The 19,164-nt window shown below is 41.1% G+C and overlaps 1 protein-coding gene across 1 annotated transcript in view; it reads left to right on the top strand.

The window, feature by feature from the left end:
* The window catches only part of susd2 (sushi domain containing 2), a 68,217-nt gene that overhangs the window by 22,331 nt on the left and 26,722 nt on the right, over nucleotides 1–19,164 (top strand). Inside the window, exons 10-13 of the mRNA XM_039771417.1 lie at nucleotides 10,849–10,998; nucleotides 14,173–14,418; nucleotides 15,007–15,279; nucleotides 16,013–16,189. Coding sequence (XP_039627351.1) covers nucleotides 10,849–10,998; nucleotides 14,173–14,418; nucleotides 15,007–15,279; nucleotides 16,013–16,189 — 846 coding nt within the window. The remainder of the gene's footprint in view (nucleotides 1–10,848; nucleotides 10,999–14,172; nucleotides 14,419–15,006; nucleotides 15,280–16,012; nucleotides 16,190–19,164) is intronic.

The raw sequence follows: 19,164 nt of genomic DNA, 5'->3' as shown, positions 1-19,164 counted from the left end.
AAAATGTATGTAAAGATTTGGTGCAGTTTGGGAGAGGCAAGTCTTCTACCTCTAGCTATGTTTGCCTAAGGTATCCGTACTAACTCTGTAATTCACCTTAGAAGAATGGTAATTAAATATAGTAGGGGCTAATTCCCAGACCTGTTACAAATATAACTTTGAAGTAGGTAGAATTCTAAGGTTTATGTGGGAGAAAACTAAACTGTTACCACCCTGCCTACTGAATAGTTAGGTGGTTCTGATTTTGGGTATGTGTCTATACTTCCAACAGCAGCAATTTTATTGTAGTCCATTAGTTCGTCTTGCTAGATAGCCAGAATTGCAGTAACTTGGGGATGAGGTACTAAAATAAAATACAAAGTGCATTTTCAACAGCAATAAAAATACATAGAAACTGACTTTATAAATAAAAAGATGTCTCCAATTTCACTGCCTTGAAATACTCCAAGGCTAGTCACTGAAAACCAAAGCAATCACAAACATATTATAGGGATCAAAGAGAAAAATATCAAGCACTGTGTTAAAAACTTTATAAAAAGCAGTTAATCTTAAATTCAGCTTTAGAAATTTTGTGACACTCAAGTTTTCGTATAATGTAGTTGGTCTGTGCTTCACCCACTGAATCTTCCGTATATGCACAGTGAGTTATGTTGCTGAATTAGGTGTCTCAACAAACGTTTGTTAAGTGTTGACAAATGCACAGCCTTCAGGGATACTGCATAAGTGGGGTGGAAAAGATCTTGAGAGATGTGCAAACTTCCTTTAGTAAAAGTTTCCCCTTAGTTTGCCATAATTCTTGAGGACCCTTAGGGAGATGCTGCAGTCAACAGATACTAAAGTGACTGAACATTAGAGTGACGTATTACCTTCAGGCATAAAGTAAAGACTGACCACAAGATTGTTTTATTCTTATAATATAAACGTATGTTACTTAAAATTTTCATGCAAAGGGTTCCCTCTCTGAATTATACATTTGTCAAATGGATATTCTTTTTTTTAACCATTTTATTGAATTTATTAAAATCAAATAAGATTCCATACAAGCAAGTCAAATTTTACAAAACTAGGTTTGAATCAAATCAAACCCCACCCATGAGAAAGAGAGTTAGGCCAAGAGAGTAAAAGTTTAATGGATGGATATTCTAAGTCCTGCTACAATTCATGTGTTGTATTCAAGTTTACCCAATGGGTGCATTACAAAGCTATAGTAAAGAGAGAACAAAAGCTGAAGCACACTAATACTGGGCTTCAACAAGACTAGAGAGTGATTAAGTAAGATTGGAGTGATGAGAACTGCAGTAAGTGGTAATGCTATATACCACTATTCAACAAAAGATGGTTTATGTTACTGAGATTGTAAAATTCTGGCAGAATTCTGTCCACTGGAATACTTTGTTGAAAGAGGGAAAGGAGATAGGGAAAACCACACTACCAGTAACAGAGCACCTGGCATGCCAGTGTTTGAAGGTCAAGGATCATGTAGGGCCTTTGTCCCCAGCAGTGATTGCCTCTAGACTGAAAACCCTATAAGCACCACACCAGAGACAAAGAGAAAGAATGAACCTAAAGCAAGTTCTCCAAATAATTATACTCTGTATATAAAATGCATGGGTATGGTGAAAAGGCGGTATATAAAATAAAGTGTGTTAGGTTATTGTTTTATAGAGGAAGCTCATTTATATTACAAAAGTTGGAATTCAGTTTCAAACAGATGTTTTTCATTTCATTGTTGGATAACTTGAGAGGAAACAAAGTGTTGTAGACAGAAAAAAGGCAAATTGAGATGGGACAAAAGTGATCTTCTTTTAAGCCTGAGGGAGTTACAAGCTCAGATACACTGAACTGACTCAATCAGAGAACTGTAGTGTTAGGTGCAAAAAGATGACTATAAGACTAGAGAAGATGGTTAGATTATCAAATGAATATGTAGTGAGCCTAGATTGAGGGTAATGGTGATTCAGATCACATTTTAATAAAACATTCAGGATTGAATCTGTAAACACAACTAAGTGAGATCGATGCTATAAAAAGGAGAAGTGCTGAATTGAAGACAGGGCTCTTGACCAATGAATGAGGGGAGTGGTGGCTCTTCAATTCAAAGTGCAGTATTATGGGAATGTATTTCCTGTTTATGATGTGCATGGCTTTTCCCCCCAAGTATGTGTTTAACAATAGTTTAGCAAAAATGAATGTGTTTTGCACATTTTGAGCATTGAATTTGATAAGTGACACATGCAACATGAGATTTTACTTTTGCTTTTCACATTTGCATTTTTCACGTTATTTGCTGTTGTACAGCAGTTGCCACCATTGGGTTCTATTATATCATAAACTCTGTTCTTTCCATTCTACATGAAAACATTAAGATTAGAAGTTGTTCTGTGCCATCACAATGGACTACATTGCATAACACACACACACACAAATATTTCGGTCTGAGTATTGCTTTAATAACATAGCCTGATTAATTCTGTCAAATACTAACAGATGCTTGACTAAAACATATCATTTATCTCTGTCATACCCACATGAAATTTGGCAAGCTCATTCCTTACAGCTTACTTAAAAAAGTTGGGCAGGTTTCATTTCGAAATTCTACGCGTAATGCTCATAACTGGAAACTATTTTTCTCCATATACTGTAATGGACGTTAGCTCTACAGCCGTGGGGGGCAGAGCTGCGTGTGACATCATCATGCCTCCCACATAATCACGTGAACTGACTGTGAACGCAGTACGTAGAAAAGAAGGAAGAGCTCCCAAAGAGCGCTGAAAAAAACGCCGAATACTTCATTCATTGAGATACAAGTTTAATGAGAAGACACAAGGTATAAAAGAGACTTTGGATCACTTTGTAATTGAGTTCAAATTGCTGTAGCGAGAAACTTGCCGGGTCTTAGCTAACATTAAATAAAGCCGTGGACATCGCAACATCACACTACACAATTGACAAGGTGATGGCTTTATATGTCGTTCATTTATAAAACAGCGGAGAAGCTGTGTAAAGGCTGTTTCACAAAAAACCAGCGGAGCGCCTTATATGAGCAGGCAGTCAGCTAAAGAAGGGAATCAATAAATATCTATATAATCGTAATAAACGAGCAAAAAATAACATACAAGCCACAGATTAAATAAAGGAAATGGGTACCTCAACAGTAAAGTAAGTCTCGAATAGCTACACAATAACTATAAGAATCGTAATAAACGAACAATAAAACAGTACAGAACCACGAAGCAAGGAGAAACGACGGCCTTATATGGCGTTCGTTTATAAAGCAGCGGAGAAGCTGTGTGAAGGCAGCTACACCAAAAAACAGCAGAGTGCCACACTCTGAATGTATTCCTCGCATCACCGTTATACCCTCTGATCTCCCATTTCAATTGAAATGCCTCAAATTTCCAGTAAGGCTCTGCTTCGCGATGACAAGTAATAAGTGTCAGGGACAGACCCTACAAAAGGTTGCCATTGATTTGAGGCAACATTGCTTTCCGCCTGAACAAAACTATACGTTGCATTCTCTAAAGTAATATATATATATATTGTCACAAAACGAGACAAAGACAGAAAAAGGTTTGGGGCAGCCACCCATGTAATTCGGTATCCCGGCTGCAACTTCGTTTTCTTTTAAATACCAGCACTGAAGTGCTTACAACAGAGTCCAAAACAAGACTGACACAGAAGGGAAAAGGGAAGGCTTTTAAAGGGGGAGACAGGAAGTGAGGTCATAAGGGTCGGGCATGTGTTCATCGTTCATTGGTTTAGTCCCGGATGTGACATCAGGGGGGCCGGAGCTGGCAAGGTCTGTCTCCATTGGCTCGGTCCCAGAAGTGACGTCCAGAGAGACAGGTGGAACCTCCCGGGTTAGGTCTACAGGGAAGTGAGAAAGAGAGTTAGTGCGCTCTGCCACATCCCGCATGGCTCAGAACTGCCTTCACTCGAGCCCTTTAGCTGCCTCCCATGCGGCGTGTGTGACAAGGCCCCTCAGCCCAGACCCCGGGTCGGGCGACCTTAACCGAGAGGTCGTAAACCCGAGAGAGCATCGGCGTTGGCATGGAGAGCACCCCGACGATGAACGAGCGAAAACTTGTACGGCTGCAGGTCAAGAAACCACCGGGTGACCCGCGGATTCGACTCCTTGTGCAGGGCCATCCACTGTAGAGGTGCATGGTCCGTGACAAGGGTGAACTCACGGCCCAACAGGTAGTACCTCAGCTGAGTGATCGCCCATTTAATCGCCAGAGCCTCCCTCTCCACCGCCGCATACCTGGTCTCCCGGTCCAACAGTTTCCGCTCAGGAACATGACGGGTGTTCACACCATCGACACTTTGGCTCAGCACGGCTCCCAGGCCTGTGTCCGAAGCGTCCGTCTGGAGGATGAAAGGCAAAGAAAAGTTAGGTGCCATCAAAATAGGTGCGGACGTAAGGGCCTTCTTCAAGTCACCAAATGCAGTGTCTGTTTTTGCAGTCCATACCACAATGTTCGGGCCCTCTTCTTTGTTAAATCAGTCAAGGCGCTTTCTCAAAACCGGGTACAAACCGGCGGTAGTACCCGCTAACCCGAAAGGCTTGGACCTGCCGCTTGGTTCATGGACGGGCCATTTCAGAATGGCATCAATTTTGGAGCACTGTGGCCTTACGGTACCCGACCCACCAGGTAGCCTAAATATTTGGCCTCGCTTAATCCAAAGAAACATTTCTTGGGATTAATCCGAGCCCGCCTCACCAAGTGTCCGTAATACCGCTTGGACATGCTGTAGGTGTTCCTTCCATGTGCTGGAATAGATGACCACGCCATCTAGGTAGGCAGCACTGTATGAGTTATGAGGCTGAAGCACTTTGTCCACCAGACGCTGAAAGGTTGCTGGAGCCCCGTGTAACCCAAATGGAAGGACACGATACTGCCAGTGTCCGCTAGGGGTACTAAACGCGTTTTTCCTTCGGAGTCCGTTAAAGGAACCTGCCAGTACCCTTTGTCATGTCAAGTGTGGTCAGGTATTGAGCCTGTCCAAGCCTCTCGAGGAGGTCGCCCACGCGTGGCATTGGATAGGCATCAAATTGGGAGACTTGGTTGCCGACGGAAGTCATTGCAGAACCTCCAACTCCGCCAGGCTTACCGACGAGCACAATGGGGCTGGACCAGGGACTATAACTCTCCTCAATTACACCTAGTTCCAGCATGCGCTTGATCTCAAGCTCCACTTCAGCCTTTTTGCCTCGGGAAGACGGTGCAGGCGTTATCGGACAACAACCCCGGCTCTGTCACAATGTTGTGCTCAATCAGAGAGGTCCTTCCGGGGTGTTCACTGACTACCTCTCGAACGGTCCGGATAACTGTTTCCAGCTCCTGCCGCTGCCTGGGTCTCAAGTCTGTGCCAAAGTTAAGGTCGTGTGTGTGAGCGAAGAGTGAGCGGGCTGGCCGGAGGAGGGATCGGGTCCCTGTCCTTCCACGGTTTCAGCAGGTTCACATGATATACCGCTCCTTTGGCCGGCGATTGGGTTGACTCACCAAATAGTCGACCAGTCCCTTCCTCTCCTTAACTCAGAGGGGCCCTGCCAGTGGGCAAGCAACTTAGAGTGGGAGGTAGGCACTAGGACCATGACCCGATCTCCGGGTGGAACTCCCAAGAGACGTGCGCGGTTGTAGTAGCGAACCTGTGCTGCTTGAGCCTCCTCCATGTGACTTTTAAGGACAGGCGAATCTTTCCAAATCTATCGCAGAACTGCCGATATACTCCAGTATGTTAGTGGTGGGAAGAGCCTCTTCTTCCCAGCCTTCTTTCAAAATATCCAATATGCCCCGAGGTTGTCGCCCATACAGTAGTTCAAAGGGGAGAACCCGTGGAGGCTTGTGGGACTTCCGATAGGCAAAAGGACGAGGGGAGGAGCTGATCCCAGTTCCTTCCATCCTCGCTGACCACCTTACGTAGCATTTGCTTGAGAGTTTGATTAAACCTCTCTACTAATCCGCCGGTTTGAGGATGATACACGAGGTTTTAAATGCTTTATTTTCAGTAATCTGGCAGTCTCCTTGAACGTCTCCGAGGTGAAGGGGTCCCCTGGTCTGTCAAGACTTCTTTGGGGATCCCCACGCCAATACCCCTAGTAATTCCCGTGCGATGGCTTTAGAGGTAGCTGAGCGCAACGGAACAGCTTCGGGTATCGTAGCATAATCCACGAGGACTAAAATGTACTTGTGTCCTCGGCTGAGGGCTCTAGAGGTCCCACCAGGTCGACCCCGATTCTGTGGAAGGGAACGTCAATCAAGGGAATAGGAACAAGAGGAGCACGGTCCCTCCTAGGAATCTGTCGCAGTTGACACTCCGGGCAGGAAGCGCAAAAGCGGCTAACCTCCTCATTAATTCCTGGCCAGTAAAACGGAGCTTGATCCGCTCCAGAGTTTTTCGGTGCCCAGGTGGCCACCTAGGAGGTGGGCGTGTGCTAGCTCGCAGACCTGCCGCCGGAAGGTACGCGGACTAGCAACAGCCTCGTCTCCTGCCCGTCATGCATTGCTACACGGTAAAGGAGGTCATTATCTAACACAAAGTAGGGGCCCTGTGGCATCGACTGACTAGTGCGCTGGCCATTGACAAGGACCACTGCATTTTTTACAAACTTCAGGGAGTCGTCATTCCATTGCTCCCTTTGAAAGAAGCCGGCGTCTTTTAAATTGAAACCGCAACACGGAGAGAGGGTCAGCGCCGACCTCAATGGGCGTGGTTTCCTCCCGCTCCGCGGCGTTGGTGGATGACGTGTCAGCCTGCGACGCCCGGAGTTGCCACGCCAGCCAGGACGGCTGCTTCACCTCTCTGCCGGCTGATTACACGGCGTGGAGGCAGCTTGAGACGGTTCATCTCCGCCCATAACGAGGCCCAACTTAACCCCGGGAGTGGTATGTGTCTCACCGCTTTTAATGTCAGACCAGTCCCGCCCTAGTATCACCGGGTGTGGAGGATCAGGAAGGATTGCCACGGTTACTTTCTGGACTGATCCTCCGTAGCTAATGACACAAGCGGCGGTGCTGTACCAGCGGGTTTCCCCGTGGACACAGGTTATACTGGTCTTGAATTTTAGCCATTGTCGCGTAGCACAAAACGGCGGGCAACAATGGAAATGTTGCTGCCGGAATCGAGCAGAGCGAAGTTTTAAACCCGCTAACGATCACCACGCCTGTATGCGGGACCGCCAACGGGTTTGTCAGAGCACACCAAGCCCTCCTCCCCTCCACCTGCATTCCTCCTCGCCTCCAAGCGGTTTTGCGTGCCAGCGCCTGGACGCCGATGCAAGCTCCGGGTTATACAGGGAGGGGCTAGGTCTTGGGACATACCCCGGCTGAGTTTGGCAGAAGGACGGTTCTGCTCTCCCAGAGTGTGAGGCCGCCCTCTGTGTTTCCAGAAGCTCTATGAGCCCTGACATGTTCGAAACTGCACGCCCCAGACCGGCTGGGTGAAGCCCTGGGGAAGTGCTTTCAGGAGCAGATAGCACGCTACCTGCTCAATGACCTGGTAGGGCTTGTTTTCCAAGGGCCGTAGCCACTGCCATACTTTTGCCCATAAGGACCAGGCTTGTTTACTGGTCGGCCTCTCAGGGTCCAACCTCCACTTCGTTATTTTACTCACCTGCCAGTCTGGGGCACCCCAAGGTGGTAAAAGGGGCTGTGGTTTCACTGGGGGGCAGGCACTCTCCCCCAAGAGAGCATACTGAGTCCCTCTTGTCTCCCCTCCAGGGCAGCCCATTCGGTGAGCCCCACCCGCACACTCCCTGGCCTCTCTAGATGGCCTAGTTCTGCGTGCTGGGAGCGGAGCCCGCACCGGGTCTCGCCGAACCACGGGCACCCTCCCGCCTGAATACTCGGCCCCGGTACGCTCCCACCTGGGTGTTTTGCAGGTCCTGTCCCCTTCTCTTCTGGGACTTCTCCATCCTGCCGACTACGCCACTGTCACAAAACGAGACAAAGACAGAAAAAGGTTTGGGGCAGCCACCCATGTAATTCGGTATCCCGGCTGCAACTTCGTTTTCTTTAAATACCAGCACTGAAGTGCTTACAACAGAGTCCAAAACAAGACTGACACAGAAGGGAAAAGGGAAGGCTTTTAAAGGGGGAGACAGGAAGTGAGGTCATAAGGGTCGGGCATGTGTTCATCGTTCATTGGTTTAGTCCCGGATGTGACATCAGGGGGGCCGGAGCTGGCAAGGTCTGTCTCCATTGGCTCGGTCCCAGAAGTGACGTCCAGAGAGACAGGTGGAACCTCCCGGGTTAGGTCTACAGGGAAGTGAGAAAGAGAGTTAGTGCGCTCTGCCACATCCCGGCATGGCTCAGAACTGCCTTCACTCGAGCCCTTTAGCTGCCTCCCATGCGCGTGTGTGACATATATATATATATATATATATATATATATATATATATATATATATATACACACCCCGATCTACATACTGTCAAATAAACGAACCACACACTGTGGCGCAACATGAGAGGCTTCACCTCTAGCGCTGACGTCCGAGGTTCGATTCCGAGAGGGGGTGCAGTGAGTGTGTACTGCCTGATGAGCCCAGAATTAGGGCGAAACATGTGCCACGTACTGTTTGCATTATTTGACAGTAAAACTATTTCAATATATTCAATATATATATATCAGCGCTTCCCGATTCATTTTACCCTCGCACCTCCTTGGTTTGAGAAGAAGTAGGAAAAAATATGAGGTTAACGCAGAAAAACAGATCACCAATTGAAGCTTTATGAATAATGGATACTTTATTCACCATCAATAATTGTTTTGGTAAAGCCATACTCAGTGTAATCCTCCTTCCATGTTATAATTTTTCCGCGACTAGCCATGATTAAATGAACGGTAAAAAAGTAAGAGCGAAACGATGGTGACTTATTCAGGCAGGCAGGCGACAGCTCAATAGCTCGAATTTGGATATAAGTAGGTTCTATTTAGTCGACAGAAATATCTTTGGTAGGAATGTAAGTTGAATTTAGTCTTTAAATTTCTATGGTGAAGAAAAATTTATGCAATGATGACTAAATTAAACTTACATTCCTACTAAACATATTTCTGTCGACCAAATAAAAATTACTTATATTTAAAATTTAAATAGAACTTGAACAGATACGATAGTTCATAATACCCACGCAGCACTAAGTGCACGTAAGAGCAGGAGTCATCCATTTTAACAAGCAGCGTATTGCACTGATACGAAATAGCCTGCCCATTTAATTATTTAGGAATGGATAGATAAATTAAGATTTTGTACAAATAATGTTTTTAATTTTTCTTCCTCGATGGAAGAACAGCTGCTCGCACCCCAAAGGAGATATACATATATATATATATATATATATATATATATATATATATATATATATATATATATATATAGATATACATATATAGATAGATAGATAGATATAGATTATATAGATAGATAGATATATAGATATAGACAGATATATAGAGATATAGATAGATATATATATGTGTATGTATATGTGTGTGTGTATATATGTAGATATGTATGTATATATATGTGTGTGTGTGTGTATATATATATATATATATATATATATATATATATTGTGGTCCCTGGCGGGGAGGGGGCCTCGGATACAGGGCTTGGAAGCCTAGCCCTGTAGGGACCCGTGGTCACCACCAGGCGGCGCCCCGATTCCGGTTTACCCCGTGTGGTCTTTGGCCGGGGATGGAGCCCGGCCGGGACGCCTTGGCGGACCAGAGGAGGGCGTGTGCCTCCTCCAGACCGAGAGGGGGCGTCCGTCCTGGTTATTCAGGAGGCCTCGGGTAAAGGGCTTGGAAGCCCAGCCCTGTAGGGACCCGTGGCCACCGCCAGACGGCGCCCCAGTGCCTATTGATCCCAGGAGCCCGGCACTTCCGCCACACCAGGAAGTGCCGGGGAAAACGAAGGGGACACACGGACAGCTTCCGGGTGCGCAGCCGGTACTTCCGCCACACAGGCGTGTGGCCAAGACTAAGTGACGGGAAGCAGCTGGAGCTCATCCGGTTCCCATAGGCGCCTCCCTCCAGTCATTGGTGGAAGTCGGGAGGCAGTAAGACGGAGCTGGAGAGAGGACAGGAGGCGGCCAGAGCAAAGGCACAGAGACTGTGGGCCCTGGACTTTGGGGCATTCAGTGCCAGGGGCACTGGGGTTGTGAGTGCACGTGACTTTGACTATATTGTACATAATTGTAAATAAACAGTGTGATGAGTGAAAACATGTTGTCCGTCTGTCTGTGCCAGGGCCAGCGTTCACAATATATATATATATATATATATATATATATACATATATATATGCCAGCAACACTCATGACAATGACAAAACAATTACATTGTCAATCATGTTACGTTATTATTAAAATGTTTCCTTTTCTTTTTCATTACTTCTTTAACACACTACTTCTCCTCTGCGAAGCGTGGGTATTTTGCTAGTATACTATAAAGAGAAGTATATATATAGTATAGACATATTACTGTATATACTACATTAAATAAATTAATCAATTATGTATTTTATACTAGAATTACTCTATATTTTTAATATAAGTAATATTGAGCAAATAGGAATGTAAAGTTTGTTAAGCCTAGGCCTGTTCACCAGCAGCCATCATTATTGGTTTTCGTGTGATTGAAGTATAATTTTCAAAAATCCATTTTCTAACCTTGTTTTATTCATTGCACAGTATTGGGGAGCTCAAAGCTACTTATGCTACACAAAGTACAAAGAAGTAACCAGATCCTGAAAGGACACAAATTCCTTCTGAGGTATACTTGTAACATTTTACTGTGTCTTTTGTAATAAATTCTCTCTCTCTCTTTCATATGCATTAGCCAATGCTACCAGATTGTCATCAGTGGCTATGCAGGAGGCAGGCTCTGACATAATTGAGGTGCGCACAGTTGAGAAGTCTGGTTATCTGGAGGTCCTGTTAAACCAAGAAGTCCTCTCTTTCTCTGAACAAAACTGGATGGACCTGAAGGGTAAGACGAATCTGCTGAGGAAGCTTGTTCGCCAAAGTAAGGGACTAAGTTATGTTATGCCTCTCAGCACTTGTAACAGCCAAGGAAAACATCAAAGAAAGCCATAGATTAAATAGACTTTAAATGCTTTGAAGCCAGGAGCCTCCAGGCTGTGCAGATACGGTAACTTTAAATGTCACATGTTAAAGTAAAAAGAGACAGTGAGAAAAACACATTCTGGCCCTAAGCCATATTATACATATTTTATATACACACAAACAATATATATATATACTGTATATACATTTACATATACACATACGCACACTATATATATATATATATATATATATATATATATATATATATATATATATATATATATATATAGACACACACACACTATATAAATAAAACAGTTGTTTTTTGCTGGTGGAGAAGAAATGCAAAGAATGTGAAAGTCATTTAGGTGCTCTGAAAAGGTCTGAAGTTAACAGTGTGTGCAGATGACACAGGGGTGCACTTCAATTAACAGAAGTGAGCTTATGTTGTATTCTTAGGCCATATGCAGTTGCTGGTGTGACTCCTGAGTAGACAAGTCACAGGAGACCTAAACAATTGTTTGTTGAATCAGAAATATATTTACAAACTGTCTAGCAAAGGGACAAAAATAACATTTTCATGATCACTGACCTAGTATAAACTGATTATATTTGGAAGTTGTCTGTTTTAACCTTCTGGGAGTGACACTTACAAGGCTAGGACTACATGTAAAGAATCAAATATTAAAAATATTATCATATTCATGATCAGCAAACTTGAAACAGAATAAAACAACATTCCATGTGCTTATATTACCAATCCCCATTTTTGTGAAAATTAGTAACTTTGACCCTTGTATCCCATTACAATGTAAATCGCTGGGGCATGTACAACTTCAGGTCCTTCTGATTGTGTTTGCTGACTCTCTGTCATAAGGGTGTAATTTCCTACAAACAAATATGATAAAAATGGCCTAAAATTAGGTTTCTGGGGTCTAGATGGCCAAAAATAGTGGGGAAAGTACTAGACATCAAGATGAGTCCAATGGTATATAATTTGTGGGTGTTTTGTCATACTGGTGAGTCAAGAGGCATAGGAAAGTTTGAAGTGATTTCATAATGTTCATAAGTAGTTCCTATGAACACCAAAATAGCTATTTATAGTATACCCATATGGGGTATGGTTGGGGTTCAATGGAGCCAGCGCCTAATCTGCCAGCAGTGAACTCAAGGCAGGAGGGAATTATGGTCCTTTAGAGAATGCATACAAACACAGCTGCACACATGCACTTTGAAACTAGGGCACAGTTAAGGAGTCAAACATTTGGACTGTGTTTGGTCTGTGGGAGGAAGTAACATGAAAACTGCACCTACGTAGTAGTTAGCCTGCTTGGATGTAAAGCCTAGAGCTCTGAAACTAAGAAATTACAGCAGGGGTCCTCAATCACAGTCCTGGAGGGCCGCAGTGGCTGCAGGTTTTTGTTCTAACCCGGTTGCTTAATTAGAAAGCAATTTTTGCTGATAATTTAATTTCAGTGCTTGTTAGTGCTTTAACTCTGCTATGTCAGGTAATTCTCATATCCTAGATTTTGTTCCCCTTTTTAAGGATATCATCCAAATGATTTGAAGGCTAAAATGGACGAGTAATTCTCAGTCCTTCACTTTTTACTCTTCACTTTCCTTCTAAGTATTTCATTAAACCCAGTAGTGTATGATAATAACACACAGGTGTAAATGGTAACCAGTTCAGATCTGATACTTGAGCAATAAGTGCTTCTTATTAAGCAATTGGGTTGGAGCAAAAACCTGCAGCCACTGTGGCCCTCCAGGACCGTGATTGAGGACCCCTGGATTACAGCATACTCCAATACAAGTCACTATCTAATAATAAATGAAAATAAATTGGTCATTATAGATAAATCATTGTAGCACAGGTGCCTGAAGCTTACTTGGCAATGTGTGAAGTCAAGGTCCTGGAGGGCCGCAGTGGCTGCAGGTTTTTGCTCCAAACCAGTTGCTTAATAAAAAGCACTTATTGCTAAAGTAACACTTCTGCTTCACTTTAGTGATTTTGAGCCCTCATTGCTTAATTTTGTCTTAAACAGCTATTTTAATTGCACTTTATTATCAATAACATGCAAATGACAAGAGAGAGCAGCATTTCTCCATTTAGCTTATTTACATTAACACCTGTGTGTATTTATCTGCACTATTGGGTTTAATTAAATACTTGTAAGAAAAATGAAGAGAAAAAAGTGAAAGACTGAGAATTACTCGTCCATTTTAGCCTTCAAATCAGTTGCATGATAGAAAGGGAAAGAAAATCTAGGATATGAGAATGACCTGACATAGCAAAGTTAATTTAATTTCATAGCTTGTTAGTGCTTTATTGGCAAGAATTGCTTTCTAATTAAGCAACCAGGTCAGAACAAAAACCTGCAGCCACTGCGGCTCTCCAGGACTGGGATTGAGGACCCCTGGCCTAGCGGTATAGCATTAGAGGGTAAATCGCAAGAAACAAATTGAACTGTAAGTGATTTGAAGTAATATTTGCAAAAGAAGGGTTAATTTGATCATTTTTAACACTGATAAAAATAAAATGTGTTGAATCTTTAATACACTCTATGTACAAGATACATTGGCATTTTTAATTATCTTTTCTCTTTTAAGAAACACAAAGGGAGCAGTAAATAAATACAAAGCATGCATTTGGCCTCGCTGGGGATATCACACAAACAAGCAACTCTTCCCCATACATCATTATTTTTTGTTTTATCTCATTCCTTTTGTGCATACATTAAAAAGGGTAGCGATTTGATGTAGTATGTAATGAGCAGAGGAAGAGGATACTTAATGCAAAAACAATTAAATAAAAAAAGTAATTAATATATGCAATTACATTGACAAAAGGAAAAATTTACAAAGAAAAAAAATAAAAAACAAATATAGACTAAAGCCAGGAATAAGGCAAAGGCAAAACTATAACAACCATGCTGCTTAAGTTGCTCAACTGGAAAAATCCTAACCCACACACACCCACCAGTATCACAATGGGAAAATTATGTGTTGTTTACATTTTAGTGGAAAAAAATCCCCTTATGAAGAAGGTTCCTAATTCACAGAACAATAATAAGAGTGTTTTTAATTTTTTCAGGGGTGTTCCTCTATTCATCTTCACCCAATAATGTGAGTGTCATGTTCCCATCTGGGGCAGGTGTGGAAGTGCGAGAGACAGCAGGTTTGATGACAGTTAACATCCTGCTGTCAGTTGATTTTGAAAACCAAACATCAGGGCTTCTAGGAACTATGAATGGCAACTCATCAGATGACTTTGTTTATCAGAACGGATCAAATGCAGAACTTTATAGCCCAAAAGACTACTTTAATTTTGGTGCCAACTGTAAGTATTAAAAAGTTCTGAAATGTATGTTGTTACAGCTAATGTTAATGTAGCTCATTAGACCTTTTCCCTCATTGACTCTCATACTTGTGTGACTTTACGTTTACAGACAAACTGCCCTGCAGCCAGTTTTGTCACAGCACAACCTTTACATTGCTTGCCCAGTTACTTGGCTTGTTGTACCTGAAGTACTGAAGGACAACACATGCAATCAAATTTGAATATACTATGCCTGCTTTATAGAACAAGTCACAGATTCTGTTGAAAATGTAAAGGGCATTTTGCAGTAGACAAAGTCTCAGTTTTTATAATTTTGTGTCCTAACTTTAGAAAAAGGAAAAAAATTTTTTTTTAGAAAAAGGAAAAAATTTTCTTTAAAATTAATGGCTTTATTACGTAACAGTTGTAATGGATTGAGGTGAACAATAGTGGAAGATGGGAATTATATAAGAAAAAAAGGAATTGTATGATAGGACTTTGATTTAAATATACTTCATCTCTTTGTCCATTGACTCTATTTGTGATAAGGGCATATCATCTTTTGCTGTTTTCATTACATTGTGGATATATTTTTGCTCTTTTTTTTAGGGGTGATCACTAATGAATCCTCCCTCTTTACATATGACACTGAGGATTTGCAGAAGAACTATTTATTTGCTGAAAAGCATGACATGGCTTTCATACCAGTTTTCACAGTTGATGACTCGCAGCAGGACCCCATCTATGAAGAGATGTTAAAATTGTGTGGTTTAAATCTCTTTTGCAAATATGACACATTGGTTTCAAGGAATTTCACTGTGGGAAATATATCTAAAATTGCCCTTGAGAATTACCTGTCTTTAACCCAAAACCTAGAACCAGGTGAGCACTGACTACAGTAAAAAGTCCAGTGTTTAAGTCTTTCCTTAGTCCGTAATGGCCAAGGTCCATATCTTTTACTGTTAGTCATGAAAATTCTTCCAAGGATGTCCACAGTTCTATCATCTCAACTCTTAAAGCCAATTTTCTTCCTCTACTCACTGTTTAATCCTGAATTTTTCTTTAGTGTTGGTAAATTAATACACAGCTACTCTAATACAATTTAATGAGCAGGAGATAACCCAAACTCAATTTCTGCTTACCTCTGGTAAAATTAGATCTGTTGATTTGTTTTGAGGTGGATAGTAACCGACAAGCTTATTAATCCTTTGGCAAAAGCTTAGCTCTAAAAAGTGTGCACATACAAGCCACACAGTAATAGTATCATGTTTGTGTTAATTTTTTGATATGCACTATTGTTTTCAGTAATATAACTAAATTCAGAATGACGGACACATTCCATCATGTTGTAGTTTTGTGAGGAGTATTCATACAGTCATATCAATTTTTTCAGAGTTTGTAGTGAGAGACATTTGCAGATGTATGGTGCTTTAAGGCAAAGAAGAAGCAACAAAGCTGGCAGGATATTAAATCAATGTAGGAATTTTTGATTTTGCTTATTTCCCTAGTGTGATAACTGGGAGTGTGAGAAGGATTAGTTGACCTGTGTGAAGTACAAGTATGCTTGATCCAAGTTATATTATCTTTATTTAGTAATTTATTTATTTATTTTCAGTCCTGTCTTGTGGGTGGATTGGAGCTCCTACAAATGGCAATAAACAGGGGACAACCTACCTCAGTGGTGCAACTGTGAACTTTACATGTAAAAGTGGCTACATGCTGATTGGATCCACAGAACGCACATGCCAGCCCAATGGACTGTGGTCTGGGAGCCGTACTGATTGTGTATCAGGTAAGTGGTTCCATGAGAATTTATGAATAGGCACTGAGAATTCCCGGGAGAAAAAACAGATGTATCAAGTTTTTTTCAGAGATTTAGAACAACAAAGCAGTCATCATCTTCTACCATCCTTCACCTGCTATGATAATGATCTATTACACAGTTAGTTATCTGGGGCTCTAAAGACTTCTGCTGAGACTAGTTGACGACCCCAAGAGGTTTGATGTAGATTGGGTAGGCTCTGCCCTTTGGCACGGATAGTATAGATATGGGGGCTCGATTCCTAAATTCTTTTATCTTCAGGTTTGTACTCTTTGACTTTTGATAATCACATTGCCTTTTTCTTAGGCCAATATGAATCAAAGTAACATTATTTGAAGGACTTACACTGTTTCATTTGTCTTGACTGAACTGGGAGAGGAGTGGCTTTGGGAGTCCATTATCCAATGACTAGACAACATGGTGGAGTCAGTGAGAACAGTTACACCATGACTTTTAAATGGTTAGAAAAAAATGACTGATCTCTTTTGGGAGATGAGCCATCTTCATTACAGAATGAACCTACAACAGTGGTACACAGGATTCTTTGGTAAAAATTCTGGAAAGGTTTAAGTGTCAGATCTGGTAAGTTGGTAAGATGCAACAAGCCTGTTTGTATCTCTACTGTATGTACTTCCAATCTTAAGAATCAGAAGAAATTAGTGCTAGACAATCTTGAGAAAACTGTATATCAAGTTATTTACTTAATATTTCACAACAATATTTAAATACATATTAATAAAGATGATAATACTCTATATCAAAAAGATTTATTAAAAACATTACACAGTATTTCAAACTTTATGCAGAGAAAAAAAAATATCCAGAAAGAAAATATGATTTTATTTATTTTATGTATTATCTTTCAAAACAATCATAATATTTGTAGTCATTGAAATAATAGCTTTCACCAAATGATATTATAATCTTACTGGAAACTATTTCAATATTTAAAATGTTCAACCTGCTCAAACACCGATTGAAAAATTATAAAAAACAACTAAAGCTTATACTGCTCACTCAATTAGTTAGATATTTTAGTTCACTTTGTACTATATGTAAAAAGTATGGATAAAACAGAACATAAAATGCAGCTGAAGTTTTGGTTGTTTTACAAAGTTTGTGTTCTGGCACATTGTATAGATATTATGTGCTTTTAGTAACACAGTACTCTGTAATGCCACAGGATGTGGAACAAAACAACAATTGTTGGCTTGAGTGATTCTCTATGGCAAGTAACAATGTTTCCACCTATGCTAAATGCCCCATTCGGATGGGCCACTAATTGCAGGAATTTCTTTGTTAAGTGACACACTGTATGTTTCATTAGTTTTTTACCATTGTAGAGAATCACAGTCACTGTGTGCAACAGCCATTTGCAGATAGATTTGCAGCTCTTTCTCAGTTGGATGTCTACAGGCAAGACTAGTTCCTGAACTTTTTGGAGTTTTCTAAAAAATTCCTAGAATCATCTTCTGCTTTGGTTCAAAAGCATCAGCAAACACATCTGATGTTCATTGTACAAACTCAAACTAACATGCAAAGTAATTTTTTTCTGTTGAATGTTTCTAGTGTAAATGGTCCTTATAGTTTATGTGAATGTCACCACAGGAAAAATTCCTATGTAAGCAGTAGGGTTTGGAAAAATATCACTCATGAATTTAAAAAAGTAAAATTCTCTGATTTTTACCCACAACTGCTTCAAAAACAATTTTCAGAATGTCCTTCTGTGACGGCATCAGACACAGCAGTTGAAATTTATGGGGCAATAACAAAAATAAACATAAATATTACACTGATAATTTCTAGGAAGATAAAAAATTCATTTACAATTTAGAATTTCATTTCGTTATCAATCCGAATGCGTTCTTGCTCTGCGCAGAAAACATCATCACCCATCACTTGTACACTACATTGGTTCTGGTTTTCACAGCATAATTATATTAAAATAAGAATTACAACACAGCTTAACAGTGCATCTATACTGTATTCTTGTCTAGTTGATGCTTATAAATAACTACATGTGAAAAAGTATTTCTGTTTCTCTATGAATAAATCTATGCAAAATTTGTCTTAATTTTTCTCTATACGTCATTTTAATTTTCTTTTTAAATGGGTTAACATATTCAGATATGTTGGATGGTGGCAAATTGAAGCACCGCACCACCCTAAGTGGCACAAACTCTACCTACACCACTGCTTCCTGGCCTCATTCATTCATTGATAGATAGTTAAAGTCAATTTTGCATATGGATCTATTGTTTACAAAATATCCAAATGACTAAATGAGTAAATTGTTTTGTAATTTTAATTTTCACCACACTAATCTTTGCATAATGTATGTGCGAGCATGCAGTTGCCAGTATATTTATTACAACACGTCCGCATAGTCATAAATTTTGTTAGGAACAAGAATTCATTTGTACAGATATGCAAGTATGCAAGTACCCCTCTCTGCTAGCTTCTGAATCTTCCCTTTTTTTTTTTATTCACCTAGTGCTGGGCGGTATACCGGTTCATACCAAAAACAGTTTTTTATTTTTGTTATGATATGGATTTTTCTTATACCGCAACACCGGTTTAAATTGCCTAAACAACGTTCAGAACGTGGCGCAGCGGGAAACTGTTCAAGGGGGGACGTTTTTCACTGCTACACCACTAATCACATACAACGGAGTACATGCGTTAGTGGAGATGTTGCGGGGGGGCTGTAGCAGACAATAAAGTTGAACATGATGACACAGAAGAACTTTTGCCGAAAAAAAGGAGTCACGTCCGTTGCCTGATGATACTTTGGTTTTAAAAGGTCGGATTTTATGTTCAAATGTGTTAATACTGTTTCTATACTACTGGATAATACTGCAAGCAAAGTTGTACTTGTTTTATTATTATTTTTTCAATACAGTGTAACTTACCTGGTTACTGTGTAATAGTGCGACAATGTCGGT

The sequence above is a fragment of the Polypterus senegalus genome, chromosome 12, assembly GCF_016835505.1.
Source record: "Polypterus senegalus isolate Bchr_013 chromosome 12, ASM1683550v1, whole genome shotgun sequence".
Lineage (NCBI taxonomy): Eukaryota > Metazoa > Chordata > Cladistia > Polypteriformes > Polypteridae > Polypterus > Polypterus senegalus.
The sequence above is the reverse complement of the archived record's forward strand: the minus strand, read 5'-3'. Positions and strand labels throughout refer to the sequence as shown.